This window comes from Pollicipes pollicipes, unplaced genomic scaffold, assembly GCF_011947565.3.
Source record: "Pollicipes pollicipes isolate AB1234 unplaced genomic scaffold, Ppol_2.1 Scaffold_3447;HRSCAF=4054_pilon_pilon_pilon, whole genome shotgun sequence".
In the NCBI taxonomy this organism is placed as follows: domain Eukaryota; kingdom Metazoa; phylum Arthropoda; class Thecostraca; order Pollicipedomorpha; family Pollicipedidae; genus Pollicipes; species Pollicipes pollicipes.
Window position 1 is genome coordinate 4,854,201 of NW_023596297.1, and position 19,385 is coordinate 4,873,585.

At 48.9% G+C, this 19,385-nt stretch overlaps 1 protein-coding gene across 1 annotated transcript in view; it reads left to right on the forward strand.

Moving 5' to 3' along the window:
- Nucleotides 1–451: 451 nt before the first annotated feature.
- The window catches only part of LOC119092035 (uncharacterized), a 39,967-nt gene continuing 21,033 nt past the window's right edge, over nucleotides 452–19,385 (forward strand). Inside the window, exon 1 of the mRNA XM_037214992.1 lies at nucleotides 452–511. Within this exon, the coding sequence (XP_037070887.1) occupies nucleotides 500–511 (12 nt within the window). The 5' untranslated portion in view covers nucleotides 452–499. The remainder of the gene's footprint in view (nucleotides 512–19,385) is intronic.

A 19,385-nucleotide genomic window follows, 5' to 3' on the forward strand; every position in this document is an offset into this window, starting at 1 on the left:
CTTGTTGCTCGTCGTCCGACGAAGGATTGTCATCCAAAATAGGGTGATATCATTTTGGCCAAGTTACTATTATTTACTCTCATATGATCCTGTACTTACGGTGTTTTGCACATGATCATCGTTCCCTTGCGTGAGAAAACAACGCGCTCCGATAAAATAACCGCCTAACATCATAACTCACAGCACCTATCGCTCCACACCAGCAGCCTGTCTGTCGAGGGACCCCCAGCTCCCAGCGGGGACGTCCGGAGTCGGACCACCAGGCGCTCGCGGTGGCACCAGCCCCACCGGCGGCCCGCAGTGCCGTGCAACCGGACGCGCCACCAGCCATTCCGACCCGGCACGTCACTGGGTCGGGCGGGCGCGACGGCTGCCGGACGGCGCGGCGTCACGGAACGTCGTGGGCGACGCGCCGCCGCCGACGCGGCCGGTATTTAACGGCGGCGGGCGGCGGACGGCGGCCAGCGGCGACGCCGACCCCGCGCAGCGCACCGTCGACATGGGAGCCCAGGTGAGCGAGCCGTCCGCGGCGGAGTCAGCGCCCGACGGAAACGGAGCGCGTCACATCGGCGGCGCCGTCTGTGACGTCACGGGCCATATGGTCCGGCGAGGAATTCAGTTGGCGGAGTCGTGGACGCGTAGTTCAATCGCACAACGCACACACGCTTGGACTCCATCTGTGCTCGAGGTATGACATCTGTACCAAACACCGCGTTGTATCACTCCTTCTGAAACATTGTGATGGTACCGGCCAGTTGCTCGTGGTGCGGATCACGCAGCCGGGTTTTAAGTCCCACGGCACTGATAATCGGCCGGCGGTGAAGTGCAAGATCCCGGGACATGGTACCCGCCACACCAATCCCCTGCCGATGAACACCATGAGCGTGGGAAGGTAATGGAGCCGTGTGGCCATCGATCGTGTCAATAATACAGGTACCGCCACTGGTGGGCACTGTCTTGGGTAGCCCGCCACTTATGTCTACCAAATCGCCGTCCGTGAAGAGGTGATCAGAAGTACTGCAGGATCCATTCTCTTCTACACCAGGACCATACTAAGCACTCACATCATTCCTGCGTGCCCTCGCCCCCTGTGTAACTGCTCTTCTACGCACATGCAAGCCGCCCTCCTCCGCACTGCTGATCTTGCGCGAAATGTCATGCTTCTTACTTTTTGAGCTAATAAGCAACAGTAAGCTTCTGACTGGTCCTTGGGTATCTCAGCAGGTTTTTGTTTCAGCTTTCGAGCATGCCATTTTCAGCTCACCCAGACATGTTGCTCAAACTGTCATCTTCGTCATTGGGGCTTTACAGCGCACTGAGCTGCTGAGGCTGGCTAGCGTCGCCTGCCGGTCACCCTGACAGGAACGGCAGGCACCGCTGGGAATCCGACCCCATACATCCAGTGTCCCATCCCGGCACGACATATAGTCAAGAACGTTGTGGAATGAGGGCTGCTTGACCTTTTTGTGACGACCTATTTTTTTTTTGATGGATTTTGATCCATTCTTTCCTGATCCATCCATCCATCCATCCATTTCCTGATCCATAGCTTATGAATGCTGTTTGCTCCATGAGTGGTCTCCATGTATGCAATTCTTGATACAATGTACATTGATGATGTGATTCGCAATTATATCAGAGTGTACCTGAATTTGGATACGAATTTGAGTTTGAATATATTCCTGTAGAAAAATCGTTCATGTCATGAAGATGTGATGGAACTGAAATGAGTGGGCGTTTGGACGGTATATACACATTTATACTCAAACGTTGGGACAACTGTAGGAGTGATCAGAAGGGTTATCAACGGATATATCGCAGGGAGTCACCTCAGATAGTGAGGTCATTGTAATAAATAAATAGGTCATATAGGCATAGGTCATATGTAAAGTAAAGCATATCACCCTAGAAAAGGTTCTGTAGAATATAACGCATCACCTTAAAGAACGGTGTTGTAAAATATATCGTTAATTAGAATGGGGGATACCTGTCAAAATCTCGCTGCTTGACTCCGTTGCAAAAAGGCCAAACGAGCAACTGGCTGTGAATTAAGTGTGTGCCAGTGTGCAGGCCTATTTATAACTGGCAATGAAAATCACTTATTTTCATGGCACGTAGATGCTACATAAGCCCTAGTGATAAATTATTCGGGATTCAGTGTCAAAAGGCTGTGATTAAACATGTATTACTACTGCTCATCATCCACGATCACTGGCAGCGTTTCTTTTGATGCAACCACCCAGTTGGGGGCGCCGCGCAGAACATGGTCAACCGGCGATAATTTGGTGCGGAATGACATGTACTAAACATCACCAAATATTTCTTCGAAAGATTACGAGCCCAACCTGGGCCAGGCGATATACTTTTTCATGTTCCTCTCAGAGCTGACATCTGGTGGTACAAACTACAGCTGAGATGATGATCTTGATATCACATGATATGAATTGAATTGAAATGATAATATGAATATTGGCATGAGACATGCAGTGTATGTTTTGTGATAAACTCGGTGAGATAAAGATATTGATATAAAATTATGTGAATTGAAATGAAATAATAATATAAATATTGAAATGAGACATGCAGTGTATGTTTTCTGATAAACTCGGTGAAACAGACAAATGGGTGAACAACTTATTTTGTAACGGACAGCTATTGAAAACATAGTCCAACAAGCGCAGCATTTCAGCGACCACGAAACATAGCATATAACCATACCAAACAGCTTCGGGTGTCGAGTCTGATGTGCACATTTCGCTATCCTACAGCTCCTATTTCTGCACAAGTATAGTCCCACGCATCACGGGCCATCGCAAGCTTCATAAAGCTGTGGAGTGACCCACTCCCATGCCGGAAGGATAAGGCCGGTGTGTCAAAATCGGTGCAACTGAAACGTTAAGTTTGGAAAAGAAGGGACTCATTGTTGTACGCGGTCGTCTTTCCTGTAAACACCCGTTTTCATCCGCGCTGTTGATCAGGCAACAAAGCAAAACCCGCTTTCTTAAAGGCGTTGGCGTGAGACTTATGTGCTTCAGGCGTGCGCATGTAGACCCATGTGGCCCCCTACGCTTATCGCGGGATGTCACGCTTCGGTCACCACTCGGACCGCCCTTCCTACGGCCTGAGTGAGGACCGGGAATCATTACTTATAAGCGATGTTCTTCGGTGTTTCTGGGTTCTTGTGCACTCAGATATGTTATCAGTGGCCATTCTGTCGCCAGCTCTGCGTCCCTGTCGAATAACAGCTCAGAATGATTGACAGCGAGTCTCACAGCTGGCAGAGCGAACGGGCCGACATCATCCTGCGACTCAGGGCGGTATTTCTCGACACACTTTACGACTTCCGTTCTGATTCCTGCATCCTTGTTACTCTTTATCATCAAAAGTACATCCTCTGGATGAAGCCAGTACGCATTCTTCTCCATGACGGGCTGCATTACCTCCTGCATTTAGCGCGGTGGAGCCATCGGGAGTTTCAGAGAACACAGGACGTTCATTGGCACCCCGAAACATGTGTCATTTTCTGTGGAACCATGTGAGTACCAGTGGTGCACCTGGTACTTAGCACATTCCTGAAGCTGGGTGTTCGGATTTACCATCAACATAAATCCCAGCAGCACACATGCGCCATTCGTTGGCCACCTGCACTGCACCTAACATGCTGCCATATGTGTTCAGACGAATTCAGAAATGTGTGCATCGGCGAAGGCTATGGCACAGCGAGGGATGGGTCATCAGATGTCATTTATGTCTTCTGCCACTGATAAGGCTGTTCTGGACGACAGGCAGCTTACGCACTGCTCCTGCAGCCGCTTTGCCGAGCGATCCCGCCAACGACTCCAGTGCAGTTGTCAAATCATGTTCCTTGAACAGCTATTAACTATAAGCTCGTTGGCATGCTGCTGTCAGATGGACCAATGTGCAGGTCTATTGTTGATCAGTTCAAGCAGCCGGCAGATGGCGTCATAGTGTCACGTCTCCGCCATACTCGCAGGATATCGTCTGCAGTTCACTGAGCTGGGTGATAGCCTTTATTAGACTGTGGCAGGAGTGTGAGATGTATTCCCCACCGTGCTCGGATGCCATAAATATGTGCTTTTCTTGGCACACATTCCTTGCGCTGACAGAAGTGAGATCCTTCCAACCGCCAAAGTACAGTATAATATAAAGAGAAAATTAAGATGACCTTACAATAACTGTATATGTGATATTCGTTAAGCTGTATTTTGCCGAATTTTCAGTCACGACTATTGCTCACTGAGGAAAAATTAAAATGAGGTAGAACAACTTGAATAAACACTATTCAAATATTAATCATCAGAATCCAAAAATTATTCACCTTCCCCTCTGTATCAGCTTAAAATTACAGTGCGGCCGAACTTGGCGTCGGGTTCGCCGCATTTGTCGGCATCTTCTACTCGTATCGCCTGCGGGCATAAAAATGGAACGGCTATACATGATGAACTGGCTGCTAACAACTGACTCTGCTATCGATTACCACGTAACTGACCATGGTCTTTTTCTTTCCCGTGACATAACGAGCTGCCTAGTTTGGCACCGCCGGGCGCGACAGTGCCCGGTGGCGCCAAACATTCACCCTTTCGCTATTTGCTGTCCTGCCATTTGCTCACACAGCGCGCAAATGGTGCTGCGCGATCCTCGCCCAGTCTTGGAACGTGGTCTTAAGAGTAAAGGCGTCCTGATGTCAATCTTAACAAATCCAGGACATTTGGGACAATTTTTAGGTTATTAGAAGTTTAAAAACTACCTCTATTTCAGCTTCAAGCCGAATTTTGGTTTTGCCGCTAGATGACAGCGTCATCGCTTTGTTGAAGGAAATGTTCCACATTTGAACATATTGAGGCAAACACCAGATACCGCGAAAAAATCTCACTTACAATTTTTTACATATTTTTAAGTGGGAAAGACTGCTCTAGACGACTTTTTAAGGAAACATGCTGCTCAGTACGTCATTGTCTGCGTCATGGAACATTTGTATGACATTTAAATTCTGCCAAAAACGTCGTGCGAAATTACCACCCTAGCACTCACTTGCAGTACTTCAATCTCCCGGAGGATGGCCGTGGTGCCGTGATGAAGTTATCTTAAAACAAATGTGTCGGATGACACACCCTACCGTTCAGCGTACAGATGAGCTTGACTTGTACAAAGTAAAATACTCCCTAGGGCCTTTTTAAAGTGCTAGACCCTCCGCAAGGTGCCAACACGATCCAAGAAACATCATATTTTGAGGCAGCTCTTGTCAGTTTTTTTACCGCCAAACCGTCGTTCACACGCGTTCAGGTGGGGTATCAGTTTCACCTCCTCGAAAGTTTTCTGAAACAACTTTTGAACGGTACAGTGCAGCAGCGCCAAACCTTGCATAGTAATAGACCATTGAATGGAGATTCGTTTAATCTGATGCGACAAAGGAGTGCCACGCGAATTCATATCGGTTTGAGATTGTACCTGCGACAACGAAACAATTGAATTTAGGATCAGGATTAGTTTCATTGACATCGGATCAGGTGTGAACATCATATCAAACGTAAACCGATGCTAGATGGTGTCGATCAGCACGCGGAAACCGGTATTCTTCGCTCCCCTTACAAGTTTCGAATGACGCGGAGACGACCAACGCCAACGTCAGTCCTATAAGACAGGCTTGTTCCAGACGCACCACGTCCCATGTAGACGGAAGTGTGACATAAACCATATTCTCTTCACGCTGACTCAATGCATGCGAGGTTTTGGATGTCTGCCATCTACGGTTCTCGAGTTATTGGAGGCCAGACGACAGCTGACACGACCAACTGATTTTCGACGCAATTAACGACACATCAATAGCTAATGTGGCACAGACTGGCATGTCAAGGCGACCCTTTGCAGTCATATATTAATAGAACCACACAGAAGACAGAAACAGGGAAGATGGACGATCCTCAAGACGGGTTTTTATTAAGTTCGGTGGGGTCAATGGTATGGTGCGTTGCTACGGCGGCAGGGTAGTCATAAGCCCAAAATACTGTATGATAGGTCTTACCAGGAGAAGAGAGGCTAAAGGAGAAGCTGATCATTAATTGCTTGCTACAGAGCTTATGTTCGCCGTCATAAATTATCGCGATTAAACGGCGTCTGTGGGAATAAATCATAGGCGTTTCCGGGTATAAAAAGGAGGGAAGTAAGGACACGTGACTTGAGCGTAGTCTGGTAAACCGGCCGACGTCTGCTGACGATCTGTTGCTGGCGGCCTTGGTCTTCGTGCACTGCAATCTCCCCTTGGACCACGGTAATTGTAGTTGCGTTGCAATAAAAGGTACCGAAACACATTCATGCACAGTTCACTCGGGACTGGATCGTGCATTGTGCACTTAACATGGCTGTTGAAAATATTGGCTTGATGATTACTGGAATCGTTTTCTGTTTCCGATGGCGTAATGTCGTACGCACAAATGCATTCACATCTATTTAAGAACTAAGAGTTTGCCTTATCTTATTAACCACTAGTATGGTTTTGGTACGAGCATTAATTAGGCAACATGCATCGCATACATAATTCCATTTGATCACGGCTTCTCGGAAGTGCAAGTTTGATAACCCAGGGGTCCTTGGATGGTAAGCAGCGCCAGAACCGACATTCCTAACACTGACTGAAACGGTCCGGCACTTCCGAGGTGGTAAAGATTTATCTGCCGGTCAAAGGACTTCACATGTCTGGCGAATGTCAGCGACGTGAGACAACCAGGGACTGTCAGCGCGGTATGAAGTTTACAGAGAAGTTGTCCGTCTTTCAATGGGATGGCGTGCCCGGGTTTTCATCAGCTATTGAAGCACTTAGTGAAGCATTGTTGAGAGCATGCGCAAGATACCACTTCAACCGTAAGCCACTAGTTTGCCTCTGCCCCATTCTAGTTAGCTGCGTAGAAGCCGGATCGAGAGACAGCGGCTGGAAGTTCTCAGTACTCGCAAATGAGCAGCTAAGACAGGCTGTGCCATGTTTTTAGATGAATCGTACCGCGAGGCGCGCATAGACATTCATAGTCATATAAGCATCAACGACACCACATCAGGTAGAATATCAAATGATTGTTTTGGCCTCGTGGTTTGCCTTTTCTTCCTGACATAAAGCCAAGAAGAGTTGGAATATTCAGGTAAATCATCAAATTAAGTGCGTGTACGTTGCTCGCACAATGGTCAGATCGTGAAGTTCTACTTTCTTTCATTTACGGCACAGGATCAGCGGTAACAATCAAACTAACTAATATGTGATTTGACCTAGCCTTTAACGTCACTGATCAAAACCTCGTCCATCCCATTTATTCCCTTCGCAAAAGGCTTCAAATATCAAGTGGACTTTGAATTCGCAAATGTATGTGTAAATGCAGGTAATGAAGTACAATGACGAAGCGAACACAGGAATCACTCATACAAGCACCCCTAATCCAGTACTCTGTCATGAGCTTGCAGGGCAAGATAACCTTGGTAAGGCATCCCTAGCACATCTGATATTAAGGAAAAGATTACATCAAGGGGATGAACTTGATCCGCTCCTAGTTGTAGTGTATGCCTGATACCCGTGAAAACGAAGTCACAGCTGGAAGCGTACTTGACAAAGCAGTACAAGCCAAGGGTTATAGACATTTTTGCCAAAATTAGCCGGATGCGCTGACAATAATCTTTTGAAGTTGAAACTTTGAATCATGTTCCATCGGCTAAAGCTGATTTCTAGTGATTTTGACCGCACTTTAAAAGCTTGTATGGTCTGAGGATGGAAGAAGGGGAATACCATTCATCAGTGTCAGTGATAACCAATAACATAATTCAAAAAAGCTTTCTTTTTCGGAATTACTGAAAACGACGATGTTTCTTTGCTGCTGGAACGTAAATCAATATTACAGACTAACACTCAGATCAACACCACACACATTTTGTGCAACGACAATTATTTCCAAGACACTACGCTCCTGTCGTTACCCGTTTACGTAACATTGGATTGCTGTATGTACCAAGACACTACGCTCCTGTCGTTGCCCGTTTACATAACATTGGATTGCTGTATATACCAAGACACTACGCTCCTGTCGTTACCCGTTTACGTAACATTGGATTGCTGTATATTCCAAGACACTACGCTCCTGTCGTTGCCCGTTTACGTAACATTGGATTGCTGTATATACCAAGAGACTACGCTCCTGTCGTTGCCCGTTTACATAACATTGGATTGCTGTATATACCAAGACACTACGCTCCTGTCGTTACCCGTTTACGTAACATTGGATTGCTGTATATTCCAAGCGGCTCGTCGATCCACGTATTCCTGTGGCTCTGCCCATCCTCACTCAGTCCTTACGTGCACTTATGGGGAAAAGGACAGATTAGCCAAATGTTTTGTCTTCGTCGAACTGAAAAAAATACAGTTAAGTGAATGCGATCAAAACAGTGCCCTAAATTCGGGGACATATGTTAGGATCCTGGGTTACTATAGATTGACTGGCCCGGCTACGCCTCCTCCGTACCTAATACGACTGGCTTGCAGCCCAGCATCAGTGCGTGTACGCTGATTCTTCAAATTACGAAGACGTGTCTCTTGTTTCCTGTAGTGGATGTTCTGACGTCTTGGACAAATCCGAATCAGCCCGAGAAATCTAACGCTCCGTGAAGCCATCAGACCGGACATTTCATCATCGCTGTTGATGCCAACTTATCGTGGGCCAAGTTAGTATCATGTCGGTATGTTTTTCCTGCCGCATCTAGCTATCCTCAAGGCCCGACTTCGAGCAGCTTGGGCTAGTGGAAAAATAATCACAAGCGGAACTGAAAACTCTGCCCAATTATTTCGAAGCCTCTGGACACCACGTTTTAGCCTTAAGGGTAGGGTTGCACAAACGCGCCTTGCTCAAGTTTTGGAGTGCTTTCTAATGTTAAGCTCGTACACGTGCGCGAAGTTTTACTCGGGTGCGTGCACGGGGAAGCGAAAAACAGAATACTGGTGCGTTGTAATTTGGTAGGAACTTCAACCGGTCTTCCACAACTTCACAACATAGCCGTTGGTGGACGTTGATGACACGTCCGTGTCTGTTAGCAATTCCATACCCCACCGAGGTCAACCTTCCATCCTAGAGCAAACTGCGATACAAGTATGGCAATGGTATCAGCTGGGTGGTGCTGGCCCTGCCCCGACCCCCGCTCCGGCGACCCGTATCGCCTGCTGGCGTGATAATCCTCACATGGCGTGCCGGCTCTGTGTGCCCAGCCAATGGCCGGCTCAGTCCGCGCCGCGGGCGGCGGCAGGCTCGCCCAGAGCGGTTATGTGACGTTCGGTTTTGGGTAGGAGAGGGGCTGGCTCTGTACACGCAGCTAGCTCCAGCGAGACTCGGACGCACCTCGGGGCCGAGCAATGGGCGTGCCGCACTGCGTGGTGCCCTTCCTACGTATGACAGGCTGGGCATGCATTGTGCATGACAGCACAAAATCAGTCGCGACAGCGGAGGGTGGTCACTGGTCATACCCAACACATCTGAATTGCATGTCCTTGTCCATGATGCATATTGATTAATGAGCGCTGGTGTATTGAATTGTCAACAGATTTTTGCTGATTAGAAGATAACGTTTGTTCCTGTTCCTCCTCTTGCTCCGCTACTCCCACAGTCGCGATGGCGTTCCCACCCCTGTAATTCTAGGTATTCCACAAGGGCTTTAAATCCGTCTGGCCTTTCGGAAAAATAGTAGACATGCGTTCCACACAATCATAGCGATGACCGACTGCAAGAGATGCGTCGCCATACTGGGAAGGCACGGTTGTTAAGCACATGCGTCAGCAACATCGCAGCGACAGGCTGTAAGTAGTTAGGGCTGGTGGGGGGGGGGGAGATGTTGCAACAATATGAGGGCTAGGGAACATCCCTCTCCGCCCCTTCCTCGATGTGAGCCGAAACTGAGCCGTGTTTGGTGCATTTGAGACTGATTTGAAGAGCGTTCTCCTGCGAGCAATTTCCGCGAGCAGAGACGTGATTTGTTATATGGGTCAGGCTTGCCAAAAATGTCTGTACCGGAGCAATTACGATTGTGAGGATAACAGGCAGTTGTCAGTCCTGGTAAATCCGGGACCTGAAATGTAGCTGTTTCTGCGCTTTACGCAGTTACGTAGAGCTAAACCGCCGTCACGTTGAAAGCATCACCAGTGATTGCTCTTGCCCAATTTAAGCCGGCAGTATCCCGCTGCTTTCCGTGTATTTGAATACATTTTATATAAGTTGAAAACACTGTGCAGGCCCTATATTTTCAATCTGATTGCAAGTGTGTACCATGCCGCTAGCCGCAATATTTCTGGAGCTCACCTGAGGCACAGCGGCATGCAGAGAGCGTGTCTTGAGACGGTTGTGAATCCGCTCCACATTTTATAGCACACAATCCCGGGGAATTGCCTGTTTACAGGGTCTCTTGATGTGTCTCGGTCAGGATATCGCAGCCGGTGTAGCGTTTGTTGGTGTCATGGATTCGGCGTGAATGTGTTCGTTTTGTTCTTTCCTTTTTCTTGGATATCAGGCTTCTATAAGTTGTTGACATGCATAGCACAAATGATCGTTCTATTCCCTTTTTTCTCGAGTCTAACCGTGATCTAACTAACTTGGTGATCCTATAACGCATGTAACTTTTTTGGTCAAATCCATTACCATTTTGCTACAAGGTATCCAGAACGGTTCGATCAGACCGATGAACGGCATTCGCTCGTGATCCCGGAGCGATATCTCGACAGCGACGGGTCCGAGCGATGAACGGCATTCGCTCGTGATCCCGGAGCGATATCTCGACAGCGACGGGTCCGAGCGATGAACGGCATTCGCTCGCGATCCCGGAGCGATATCTCGACAGCGACGGGTCCGAGCGATGAACGGCATTCGCTCGCGATCCCGGAGCGAAATCTCGACAGCGACGGGTCCGAGCGACGAACGGCATTCGCTCGCGATCCCGGAGCGATATCTCGACAGCGACGGGTCCGAGCGAATGAACGGCATTCGCTCGCGATCCCGGAGCGAAATCTCGACAGCGACGGGTCCGAGTCGACGAACGGACATTCCGCTCAGCGATCCCGGAGCGATATCTCGACCGCGACGGGTCCGAGTGATGAAATGTCATTTGCTCGAGATGCGCGGAGCGATATCTCGCAAGCCGACGGGTCCGAGTGATGAAATGCATTTGCTCGAGATCCGCGGAGCGATATCTCGATAGCGACGGGTCGGAGCGAGGACTCGGCAGTATCACACGCCGTTTGGAAAATCGATGCAAGCAACTGCTTGTGGTGACGCAAGCATGCGGTGGACCACACTCACTTGTCGTGCGCTCACAATAGCTGGGAAGTGGATTTTGGTGTCTGTCTCAGTTGTTTTTCACGTGTTGTGTCTAGATTTCGGAAACCCAGTTGCAGGTAGGGGAACAAATTTTCAGCTGTATTTTTGCAGCGCTTGATGCATCGTCTGCAATTCGTACGCTTAACATAGGCTCTGATGCGATGCGCGGTTGCGCCGCGAATCACCGGGACAAGTCGGGAATGTCGTCCAAAAAGCTGCACCGAACATGACACGCTAGCGTCCCATAGACTTACTAAAGGGGGCACCGTGTAGTACCAACACCCAAAGGGCGGGATTTGATGATTACCTCCTAGACCGCATTTTGGTATGGTATATTTCGTATTCCATCATTTCATTTGACGTTCATTACGAAGCAAGACAGTAAGCGATGATGATGGAGGAAACCCAAATAAGCTGATGTTTTGCTACGCACTTTCAATTACTGTTCACTGCGCATCAGCGAAATTGCATCAGGTTTAATCGTTCAAGCGAGCATGTTGTGCAATCGCAAGCACTGAATTTCACAGACTATGCTCACAAAACATACAAATCGATTTGTGCCGTTCGCAAGTCTATCCACGTGACAGAGAAACATGTTGCCTGACGAGCACAGCTATCAATCTGCACAATTTGGATAGCTCGTGTCTGGTTGCGCAGGTTGTGCTCCAGCTGTCGCAGGAATGTTAGCAGTACCGTCTGTTTAGCTGTGTTAACGGCCAGTGCAGGGACACTACCACGCGAGTTTTAGAGGAAACTATAATACGGACGGTCATGTAATTAATTTGCGTGATACGTTATGAATCTCGAATACCATTTGGTTGCCAGGCTGGGCCAAATGTTATCTCATCTTTGAGACCATTTTGGTGTCGGAACCAGTGTCTACGTGGAAGGCTCCGGTTAGCGTTACGCTCATCCGACGGCCGCTCAACATACAATCCATACGAATCAACGTATGAAAAGGAAATCGATGCATTATAGAGATGACCTACCTACAACTACATTTTTCGGTGGGATGTGTGGAGGCTCAATGGAGAGCGTGGTGGCTCGGTGGGCTGCGTGGTTGCCGGGTGGGATGCGTGGTGGCTGGGTGAGATGCGTGGTGGCTGGGTGGGATGCGTGGTGGCTGGATGGGATGCGTGGTGGCTGGGTGGTGTGCGTGGTGGCTCGGTGGGATGCGTGGTGGCTCGGCGAGATGCGTGGTGGCTGGTGGGGATGCGTGGTGGCTCGGTGGGCTGCGTGGTGGCTGTGGGATGCGTGGTGCTTGATGGATGCGTGGTGACTGGGTGGTATGCGTGGTGGCTCGGGGGATGCGTGGTGGCTCGGTGAGATGCGTGGTGGCTCGATTGGATGCGTGGTGGCTCGGTGGGAGGTGTGGTGGCTCGGTGGAATGCGTAGTGGCTCGATTGGATGCGTGATGGCTCGGTAGGATGCGTGGTGGCTCGGTGGGATGCGTGGTGGCTCGATTGGATGCGTGGTGGCTTGGTGGGATGTGTGGTGGCTCGGTGGGATGCGTGGTGGCTCGGGGGATGCGTGGTGGCTCAGTGGGATGTGTGGTGGCTCGGTGGGATGCGTGGTGGCTCGATTGGATGCGTGGTGGCTCGGTGGGATGTGTGGTGGCTCGATGGGATGCGTGGTGCGCGGCTCTGAGCAAGTGCCGCTGTGCGACCCTGTACAAGCGGCTCTCTGTGTTGCTATGGACGGGGAATGTCCTCCCTCCGGAGACTATTTCCTTATCGCTAAAGGGAAGTGAGACGCATTGCAAAATCTCGTGATGATGACAACTAAGGGTGATTGTTTCCAAGAAGTTTATCGGAGAAATATGCTCCAGATAAATTATGTACTCGACATATTGCGTTCTGTCTTAAGTTCGGAGGAAATAATTGGTGCAGCGTAGCTAGAGACTCATTTTGTCCTTGACGACAGCGTAGCGTGATCCCCACCTCACCGTACATACCTGCCATGGCGTTCATAGAGGGCCATCGACGGCGTCGACGATACTGATTCGTCGACGTGGAAACGGTGCGATTTCGCACTCGCCGCCCTAGCTGATTGATCAGCTGCACGTCATGGACGGAAACGCACGGCCGCAATGGGAACCGGGCTCATGTACACAATGCAATGGCACGTCTCACCTCCACCCAGCGTATGAGGTATGAGTATGAGTGTGAGTATGAGGTATGGGTGGGTATGAGTATGAGGACAATGGGCTCGGTAGGACTGTGAATTCTGAAGTATTTCAGAAAGGTATTTTCAAAGTGCCTCACTCAATGACAACACAGGAAACTGACATGCATTAATTTTTCTACAAATGGAAATCAGCTGTGGCGTTCTGTGCTCGCTGAGACGTGCTGTAGAACTCTTACCAATTGTGATAAATCCATGGATTAAATGTACGTGTGTGTGCGTGTGTGTAAGTGACCAGCGTGCCATCCACACATCTATAGATTGGACTGGGCTGAAAACGCCTAAATATGGATAGAGTTGAGTTTTGGAATTGACAAGGCATAACAGATGGAAATGAATAAGAAATCATATCAGGACACTAAAAAATACATGTGTTCACACATGTTACGCTGACATTTTACTTTTGATAGGATTGAAATGTGACAGATTTCTATGCACCACTCTGGGAACAAATTTGGTTAGCATATTAGATGGAGCAGGCTTTGGAACTTCTGTTAACGCGCATTCGGCTTTAGGACTAATGGATTGGATTGGACATCCTGGCAGTTTACTCCGTGACGGTCGCGATCTGTAAATTCGCATCCCATTCATGTATTTCAAGACTGATCCTTTGATAAAGCTGATCGTTCGCGCCGCTGGAGGGGCGATGGCTCCGTCTTCTCTGCATCGGATCTTTGAGTGAGGATGTGCCGAAATGTTCACTTGTATCGACAGTTCTGATGCAGAGAAGCCTTGGGCAATAAATTGTCCGCCTAAGTTGAGTCTACGTCAGTGACAAGTTTATTTATGTCAAAGCCTTAGACCATTATATACCGGTAAAGTACCGATGGCAAATACCATGTACCAGTGTTCAACTGGTGAGTCAGATGGCTTTGCCTGTTTTACGTGTCGTGTGTGCCCAACAGCTCAGCGTGGGTGCAAAGTTCAGGTGTTTGTGTCGTGGGACACTGTCAAGGACACCGGAAACCAGACGCCGTCCGCTGTCAACCATTCCACGGCGAGGCAGGCTGTCTGACCGCAGCCGGGCCTGGCTTAAATTCGTGGCTTTGTGGCCACGTCCCCACGGAATTCGTATTCAGATTCTTGAGACGGTGGATCTTAAGGTATCACCCACCGTAATGCTGAGAGGCGGATTCCTTGCGAGCTAAGAAATGACGCGTGACGCTGGCGATGACGTGTTGAGAATTGCCACCGGTGCCTGTCATCAGTCAAAGGGACAAACACCGGCGCCAGCCGCCGAGGCCTTGCCGCGCCTCCGGCCGGGCATCTCCATCAGTAGCTGTACGGCCGGGCGGCTGCAGGGCAGAGCGGCTGGCGTGGCACGTCTCCTCTGTGTGCTGTTGCCGACGTAAATGATGCTTTCACGGCTGCATATTTCTGGAGATCCCAACGCCACGCCGCGCTGGCCTCTGTTCCACCATGGACACTACATGATCAGTATGCATTGCCTCTGCATATGGTGCCCATTTCTGGCAATGTTCTGTGCGGCAGTGCCGCCTCGTGCTGATCTCTTTGCAGTAATGTCCTCTGAGCTTCATAGCACTGAATTTGCAACTGCATGTGTTTTCATATACGGTAGCAGATGTTGCCATGTGTAACAGGACTATTTGCTGCCACATTTGTTGTTATAAAAGTACTACTTGCTTCGATAGGTGTTGTCATTATGAGCACAAATATGCGAAGAGACACGGTTTAAGATCATATCAAAATTATGTCGTCATTAGATTTATTAAAACAAGAGCTCTAGTAAAGTGTATTTACTGGTGCCTGGTGGTCCGTCACATGCCGAGAGGGCCAGCTGCAGGAAATATCTGCGCTACTGTTAGCGTTCGCTGGCATGTCCATCTCCATGTGCGTGCATGTGTGGTGTGTGTAACAGCGGCGTTGACCTCATGTGTCCACAGGAGGGAAAGGCGGGGGAGGGCGTTAGACACTTGCATACTTGCGGCCGCCGCAAGCATCTGAATTTATATGATCAGTACTGGCCTGTTCTTTTCATTGTTGAAGTGTAGCATTTTGCGACAAGTAGCCTTGGAAGAAGTACAGATGGAGGGAGAGTGGACGAGATTTCTGAAGATGGCGCTGATAGCGATAACTGTAAGGATAATGATGGCTTTTAAATGATGACATACTAGGACTGATAATTGACATCGAATATATAAGTTTAGCTCGGATGTGTGCCGTATGGAAGGTCATTACTAATGACTCAGTTCCGTCGAGATATATCGGCAAATGGATAACTCTTGCCATGTGATAACAAACATATGAAGCTAACTGCAAGCCGGAGATAAACTGAAGCGTGATTTCCAGCTGCGTGTAGGTTATTTCTGCACGCGCTTCGCTCCCGTGGTTAGGACGCGAGGTTTGCGCTCGCCTCCCCGCGCGAATAAGCGACGCTGGTGACGTCCGCTCGCCTCCCCGCGCGAATAAGCGACGCTGGTGACGTCCGCTCGCCTCCCGCGCGAATAAGCGACGCTGGTGACGTCCGCTCGCCTCCCCGCGCGAATAAGCGACGCTGGTGACGTCCGCTCGCCTCCCCGCGCGAATAAGCGACGCTGGTGACGTCCGCGTCGCCGTCAACCAACAGCGTAACGGCGACTCGCGTCTTAACAACTTAAAGTGGAGCCCAGGTGACACGGGCAGTTGAAAAATTATCTTCACGGGAGGGAATGTCAAGACTTTCTCCAAACACTAGCGAATTTGGACTGGATTTCTGCGAAAGCGCCATGCATCTAGGGTGAATATCGTGGCTTACATAAACCATGACCACAGCGGCTATGCCCTGAGGTAGCATTTGTGAACTGGTTTGCGCGCTTGGATCAGTCATACTGCCCGCGTAACGCTGTTCGGCGCACTCGTGACATCGAATGGACGAGGTTTAGTCGTGGTTTAGCCTGCCTTGTCGCGCGTGATGCAGGCGTCGCTGGGCTTGGTATAGCACCGCTGTCAACCACATAATATCGGTTTACAGGCAGGTGGGCAGGCGGACACTTGGAAACCTTTTTGCGCATGGCGTCTGCATTGCATTATTTACTCCGTCGCCGACTGCCTTTCAGTCTCAAATGTTCCCACGTCAAAAATATTTCCAAAAGAATGCGACAGCTCGCAAACTCGTGTTTAAAGCAAACTGTCAATACGTCTCTTTCGTATTCAGCATCAGCTTCTTGCAAAGAGTGTTATTCTGGGCGGGTCGCACGGAGGTGCGGCTGGGCTAAAACACGACCTTTACACATATTTGCTCGGAATACAAATATGGAGTGGAGGGCATTTGTCGCGGCCAGGCAGTGTGCTGTCGCCGTCAGGGCGCGGACTGGAGTGGTCCAGCCGACTGCAATCGAGCGTGGTCGGGACAGAACGGTCCCAGCAAGAGTCACCACCCGCAGCTCGGCTGGCGCTGTCACGCGCTGGGAGCAACAGCGAATATCGCGCAGACACTTTTGGTTCCGTCAGAGTCCTTCAGCCAGGGGACCATTTCTTTCGACAAGTGTGTACCTTACTGTTGTTTCTTCGACGGTTCGCTAAGTGCCGACAAATCTATCGCAATTGTCAACATCACGATTCTTAGGAGGTCGCCAAAGCAAATGAAATTGCGTTTTTAATTCCGCACGTGTCCGTAGCAGGAGTGTGGTTATCTATGCCACGTTATTATCGTTTTTAGAGTGTTTGTTGCTTGGTACACACCTTTCGCTAGGCATCGGCACTGCGTACCACCATCCACATTCTCTCAAAGGCAGCGGGCGAACGCATTAAAGGCTGTCATAATATGAATTAAGCATATTTGCATTGAATTTCTTCGAACATTGCAGAGGGGAGAGAGCGAAAGAGAGAGAGAGAGAGAGAGAGGAATAGAGAGAGAGAGAAGAGAGAGATAGAAAAAAAGAAAGAGAGAGAGAGAGAGAGATCGCAAATGAATTCTTGCTATTTTTGTGCAGGCGTCTAATCGACTTACAGATTTTTTTAAAGCTGCATTTAATTCCTCCAAACACTTAAGCTCAGTACAGTTTACCTTAAGTAACGCCAATGCGTGAAGTTTTCCACTAAACACATGTTCCGCCTCAACCAAGAGCACAAAATCGCTTATGTGCATTTTTCGATGCTGTTAATGATTTTTAAAAATGTTTTCTTTAAATGTGGCTAGTCGTTCAGGTCCGATTAACCTTCGCTATGTTAAGGTGCATTTGAGCCATGTTCCTTCTTTTGAGTCTGCCAATAGCAGAGGCTACCAAATGACGTAATATAAGACAACCGTTTTGCGATTAATATTCTGAGTCCTTTACACCAAAACCCCGTAGATTTTGATAACCAACGGTGGCGAATTGGCTCGCGCGTTGAGTTCAAGCAGAATTCTGGGCGTACAATAGGATCAGTATGGCTGTTTAAAGCTTTACCTGAACATGGCCCTCGCACTGTTAACAATCCTGTGCACCTTTTGAGCATGACATGCATTACGCGCCAGACCCTTGTTACCTGACCTTTGAAAGCGCACCGATCGTAAAACTCGCTGGCCTCAATGCGGGCGGTAACCTGAGCGTGACAGTCGGGCACGGTGTGAGCACTGGGCCCGCAGCTATCAAACGAGCGTGACAGTCGGGCACGGTGTGAGCACTGGGCCCGCAGCTATCAAACGTGCAAACTGCTGCGCCCTCCGACCAATGTTCCAGCGATGCAACGTTTCGTTGTGGCCACTCAAAAGTTAATATTTCACTAATTTGTGTGAAAGCGGAAGCACTGCACCGACGTAATTCTGCGACCAAATGCCGAAAGAAGTGGGGCCTGCCTACGACTAATTGGCAATGTCGAAACACCTTCTTGGCAATGAAAGCAGACAACAGAATTAACTGACTCAACGCTGTTATGCTACCGACGTAAGTTGATCGCGCGCCTTGAAATCGATGCAAAGCTTGGCTGTCTGTCCAACACGCCTTGACGTCTATTGCACAAAATAACCTGGTTACCCCGTGCGCCACTACCCTCGACCATCAATCTACTAGGGAAAGCCCCAGAAACCCAAAGCCCCAGGCATTTTTCATAAATAACTTCTTAACGGTTCTGAACACGGCGCCGAAGTGTTGGGTTCATGAGCTTGCGTAATTTTTGCCTGCACTGAGACATTTTGAAGTTCCTAACCTAAGCAGTGCATGCAATACTACATCTTCCTCGAGGTCTTGTTGGCAACATTTTGCTGAGGAGTGAAAATTAAAGCTTATTCATCGCAAGTTTTCTAGCAAGCATTTTTAACTGTATTACTCTTAAGTGCATTACTATCGATGTGGCTGCTATTTGAGGGTTAGGTAATTCAAGGTCAGGCTAGACCAAGCGCTGGCTTTTGTGACCGGATTTTGTGTTTTGAAGTACGCACGATTTGAACCTTAATGATTCATATCTTTCTGCTTCAAATGGTATTGATAACGCTGCTTTCTGTACTTACCGCAATGCTGTATTCCCCTTTGATGTGGTTTGCCCTGCTTTGATACAGCCAGATGGGGCAATGAAACAATGGTTTTCACCCCTTCGAACCAACATGACATACCATAGGTCAGATATGTTGTTCAAGTGACATTAACCCGACCACGACCCTGTAGCTGGGTGACGTCTTATTCATCCCCGTTCTGAATTAGACCTGAAACACGCCCGTTACTTTTCCTAAATACCGTAGCCTTTACCATAAGTCATGAGACAGCACGATCGTTGTAAAGCATCATTGTCACCTGCTGCATTGTTCGTCGATGAAGTATCTGTCGTATGGGCAATTATGAAATTTTACTTAGATATCGGGTGATAGGATGTGATAATTTGATCTGCATTTAGGTACATTGACGAATGACAGCTGACGAGCAGCACTCGCACCCCTCA